General features: G+C 52.7%; 1 protein-coding gene across 1 annotated transcript; it reads left to right on the forward strand.

The window, feature by feature from the left end:
• The first annotated feature begins 270 nt into the window (after window positions 1-270).
• Window positions 271-5,552, forward strand: LOC140128415 (uncharacterized). Its single transcript, XM_072150121.1, has 2 exons — window positions 271-1,055; window positions 4,607-5,552. Exons 1-2 carry the CDS (start codon window positions 314-316, stop codon window positions 5,200-5,202), a joined length of 1,338 nt encoding a protein of 445 aa, XP_072006222.1. The 5' UTR covers window positions 271-313; the 3' UTR covers window positions 5,203-5,552.

The raw sequence follows: 5,552 nt of genomic DNA on the forward strand, positions 1-5,552 counted from the left end.
ATCACAGCTCCCCGCCATGTACAGGTCACAGAGCATGTCCATTACACTCTCCCATAGAAGTCTATAGGTGATATCACAGCTCCATTCCAAGTTAGGGCTGAAGTGGACAGGAGGCGGACCCGGTAACGGAGGCCCGTCATGATGAGGGGGACCGGAGCGACAGAGTTAAAGGGGCGGGGCTTAGGCCCGCGCCGAAGATCTCGCGGGAGCCGCAGTCTCCTGGGCTTAAAAGGGGGCTGGGACGGCCCCTTCTTCCTCTTGTCACGACGCCAGGGATTTGAACGGATCAGCGCGTCGGCAGAGGAAGAAGGTAATGTCCCACATCCAGGACATCATGCGGGCGGCAGCAGCTGAGCACGGCCAGGATTGGCTGCGTGCACAGCTGCAAGCTGCCTTAACCCCCTCTTCCCCGGCATCTCCTCTGCCTTCACGGCCGGCGCGACGGGCTCGCCCCCCGGAGCGCTTCAGGCCTGACTCCTCTCCCGCCAGCGTTCCCACCGCCAGCGGTACCGCAAGGCCCACCACCCGCCAGATCACCGGCGCGCGTGGGACACGTGCGCCCCCGGCACCGGCGGCCAAGAGGGTTCGCCCTCCGTCTGCTGGGGCCAGGGGGACTTCCATGTCCCAGCGCAGATCCCCGTCCCGGGCCCAGCGGACCTCCCCACCACCGCAGAGATCCAGGAGAGCCGCTGCCTCCAGGCAGAGCCCCCCGTCGCCCCGTGTGTCAGCTCCTGCAGAGCGGGGGAGGGATAGAGCATCCCGCACACCCTCCCTCTCACCGCCCGCCACGCTACAGGCCAGCGTGACCAGCAGACCCCAGAACCACGTGGTGGCAGCGGTGGTTCATACCCCGCTGCGCTCTTCTCCAGCACCCGTGATGTCACCAAGAAACCCCCCACCAGCACGGCAGGCCTCTCCGGCCTGTTCTATCGTCGCTCCTCCTGATGAATTGGAGGAGTTCCTGGACGCCAGCGAGGCCCTTCCGCTGCCTCAGAGCCAGCCGACTCCCGCAGGACCAGGCCCAACGGCTGTTCTACCCCCGGCGGGGCAGCCTGGTGAGTACCACACAGCCCCTTCCTCCTATCCCCCCATCCCCCTTCCCCCACCCCCTCAAATGTATTCCTTTAATGCCAATGTTCCACAATCAGGGGCCCCGTGTTCTCTCCCCCCCTGGGTAGCACATTTATGGTCAGGCTTCCAGGAGTTAATGGGGAGGGCATTAAACGCGGGTAGCCCAACACCCGTTTGGTCACCTCAGATAGTACCTGCCCCAGCTCTGGTTGTGCAGACGGCAGAAACACCGCTGCACGCCGAGTGGCGCCCGGATGACGGCCCGCGGAGCGAAATATACGTTTGCTTTGAGGGCCCACTAGGTTACCATTTACGCCAGGAAGTCAAAGAAAAAATTTGGAAGGATGAGTACGTGGAAATTTTTTCACTACTTCCTTTGGACAAATTTAATCTAGATAAACCACGTCCAGAAGAGTATAAAAAGGAAGACGAGATAAAACGTAGATACCAATTAATTCCCAGAACCTTTAATAACTGGTTCCAAGCATTTGCCATCCTAGCCAGTGTGATAGGCGAAAAAGCCCCTCAGCATTGCTCCGCTTTATTTTCTTATATGGATGCCATTGGGGAGGCGCATCGCCTTTACAGAGGAATATCCTGGTTGCGCTATGACGAACAGTTCAGACAGAGAAAGGTGATGCGCCCCTCCATGCGCTGGGATCACAGGGACATTAGTCTATGGATGAGACTAATGGTAGCGGCTAGGATAGGTCCTCAGCCCTTTCGTGCAAGCTCCTCCTATTCACCGGTTACCCAGGCGACAGCTGTTGTCCCAGCGGGCGCTGGAAAATCAGGCACTTGCTGGCAGTTCAATGACGGCAGCTGTCGCTTCGGTAACACATGTAGATTTAAGCACGAGTGCTCCCATTGCGGTGGAGCACACTCGGCAGCCAGATGTTTCAGGAAATCTCGAGGCCGTGCCTCCGATCCTTCTAGAAAAGGGGAGGACGCCGGTCCTAGCAAGCCAGATGCAGCCGTACCTAAGTAAGTATCCAGATCGGGAGGGAGCAAAATTTTTGTTAGAAGGCTTTAGTGTAGGTTTCAAAATTCCCTCAACTTCTAAACGAGTAACTTTGAGCACAAAAAATTTAAAGTCAGCTAGGGAGCGTTGGGCCGCATGGCAGGTCCTTTCAAATCAATACCGTTAAGTAATCTTATAGTCTCACCATTGGGGGTAGTCCCTAAAAAGGAACCCAATAAATTTCGCCTAATTCACCATCTATCTCACCCCCCGGGGCTGTCAGTGAATGACGGGATAACGGATGAACTATGTTCAGTATCTTACGTGTCATTCGATAAGGCGATTGACCTAGTAAGACTAATGGGCCCTGGAGCCCTGTTGGCTAAGACGGATATTGAAGCAGCCTTTCGTCTGCTCCCGGTTCATCCCGAGTCTTTTCATTTGCTAGGCTGTTACTGGGATGGGGCCTATTTTGTAGATCAATGTCTCCCCATGGGTTGCGCGCTGTCATGCTCCTACTTTGAACAATTCAGCACTTTCTTGGAATGGGTGGTGAAGATGGAATCGGGCATCGATTCCATTATTCACTACCTGGATGACTTCTTATGCATAGGCCCCCCAAATTCGCATGTGTGCTCAGTATTACTGAGCACTGTTCAGAGGGTAGCAAATCTTTTCGGGGTTCCGCTAGCTCCCGATAAAACAGAAGGCCCGGCAACAACCATGCGCTTTCTGGGCATTGAGATCGACTCGGTCGCAATGGAATGTCGCTTGCCACAGGATAAGCTGCAGGACTTGCGCGAGTCGATTGAGACGGCCCGGGTAGCGCGTAAGCTGCGATTGCGTCAACTGCAGTCGCTTCTGGGGAAGCTGGCCTTTGCCACCAGGATCATACCCATGGGTAGGATCTTCAGTCGCAGGCTAGCATTAGCCACGGTGGGAGTTCGTGCTCCTCTTCACTTTATCAGACTATCAGCGGCGCATAGAGCAGATTTGGCCGTATGGTCATCATTTCTGGCTAAGTTTAATGGCAAGTCGGTTTGGCTTCAGGAATGGACATCCAACGAAGAGGTGGAATTTTACACCGATGCGTCTGGTGGTCTTGGTTTTGGGGCTTATTTGAAGGGCGCTTGGGTGGCAGAGGCTTGGCCTACGGAGTGGAGAGATGCAGGTGTCATCAGGAACGCTACATTAACGGGATTATTCACATTAGTGGTCGCCCTGACGGTTTGGGGTTCCAGATTGGCTAACAGGCGTTTAAAAGTATACACATCCAATGAGGCGATGGCTCAGGCCTTAACATCATTAACAGCTTCATCCCCGCAGGTTGTCAATATTCTTAGACATCTGGTACTGCTATGTCTGTCAAACAATATATGGTTGAGTGCTAGACATGTCCCGAGCGAGCCTAATGCTACAGCATTTGCTTTATCTCATTTACAGTGGGAGTTGTTCCGGTCCCTGGCCCCGCATGCGGATCCCGTCCCGACCTACGTTCCACTTCATGTTTGGGATATCCCGTTCAGGTGGCATTGTCCTTTATAAAACAGTCCCTAGCTCCCTGTACATGGAGGTCTTACAATGTGACAAGGCTAGCTTGGGAACAGTGGTGCGAGGGGTTAGGTGTTAGCCCCTATCAAAACAATCTGGTTATAGTTTTAGTGGGTTTCCTAGGTCACCGCCTTGAGATGTCGGTGTCCCCGTCAATCTTGCGGAGAGAATTAGCAGCTCTTGCATTTTATTTTAAACTGTTTTCAGGCCAAGATTTTACAAAACATTTCTTGATCAAACAGGCAATAAAAGGTTACACCCGCAGTTTCCAACAGACACCCCGTATCCGTCGTCCAGTCTCCTTTGCATTGCTGCTGAAATTAACGGCATCTCTTCTCATGGCTTGCAGAGATGCCTATGAAGTAGCACTATTTAAAGCAGCATTCGCCCTAGCCTTTTTCGGGGCGTTTAGAATTGGCGAATTGCTGAATTCCAGCAAAACCAAACCCGATGGTCTTCCGTACAGTGCCGTATGCCTGACGGATAGTAAGATAGAATGTTTCTTGGCCAGATCAAAAACGGATCAATCGGGAAAGGGATCCACAATAGTGTTAAATAGTTTGCCGGATTCGCCGGCTTGCCCGGTAGCAATGGTGTCTCAGTTTTTGAAATCACGGCCCAAGGGGTTTATTCCTTTATTAATCCACAAAGATGGGTTACCTTTAACTAAATACCAGTTTGTAGTCATGTTTAGGAAGCTGCTGGCAAATCTGCATTTAGACCCGCAGGAATTTGCTTCGCACTCTTTTCGTATTGGAGCCGCCACAGAGGCAGCTCGTTGGGGTCTTCCGGATGAGGTGATTAAGCAAATCGGTCGGTGGGAGTCAAAGCGCTTTAAGATCTATGTGCGCCCCAATTTAGTAGTGTAAGTTACTCCCGGACCGATATCCCCCTGCCCTCCCCCCCCCCAACCCCCTCCCGACCCCCACCTCCCCCCCACCCCTTCCGGCTCTTTCGGGCATAGAAATGCAACAACGTTTTTTTTACCCCCCCCCCCCCTCCCCTTCCTGTTTTGTTTTTTAGCACCGTCCAAGTGCCTGGTATGGATTGTAGGCCACTCTTTTGTTGTCTGGGGCGCACGCAGAGCTGATGTCCGTCCACAGGGTCGCAGGTTAGGCTTACCCAGAAGTGAAGCGGAGGTCCACTGGTTAGGAACTCGGGGAATGTTGTGGAGTGCTCTCCTCCCTCAGCTACATTACTTTGCTCGGCTGGATAGGGAACCTAATGTCCTTTGTTTACATTTGGGAGGTAATGATTTAGGTTCGCGTACTTCTCAGTCGCTGATTAGAGATATTAAATATGACACCATGCGCCTGCTGTCTCTTTTCCCAGGAATCATACTCATTTGGTCTGATATCCTTCCCCGACTCAAATGGCGCAACGCCAGGTCGGTGTATAGGCTGAACCGCGCCCGGGCAAAAGTTAACAAAGCGGTGTCTAAGTTCATTACCCGACAAGGGGGGATCGTAGTACGTCACGACGACTTAGAGAATACCGATCCACAATTTCGTCGTGCCGACGGGGTTCATCTGAATGATATGGGCATTGATTTGTGGGCTTTGGGGATCCGGGATGGTATAGAGAGAGGTTTTCAGGTATGGCGGAGCGCACAGCAGTAAAGGGGTTTACTACTGCTCGCGTATGGCGGGGTCTATGAGGGCCAGTGGGGTGAAGCACTATACAGGTGGAAGTGGTTTTGGTAACAATGAGCGTTTGGTCACACCAGGTGGGTGGACCTGGGAGGAGGAAATTGAGTGTCCGCGACACTTTTGTCACCCCACGAGCCGAAGCGGTGCGGCGTGGGGAATATTGCGTACACTCTCTTCTCTCTGGCCCTCATAGACCTTCTTTCTGCAGGTTCTTTCATGTATAGTTTATAAATGTTATTTTGTAACATGTTATTTATGTTAATATATTTAATTCCCTTTTTGTATGTTGTTAATAAAGAGGCTGCTGTGGCCGCCATATT

Source organism: Engystomops pustulosus, chromosome 4 (assembly GCF_040894005.1).
Source record: "Engystomops pustulosus chromosome 4, aEngPut4.maternal, whole genome shotgun sequence".
Taxonomy (NCBI): domain Eukaryota; kingdom Metazoa; phylum Chordata; class Amphibia; order Anura; family Leptodactylidae; genus Engystomops; species Engystomops pustulosus.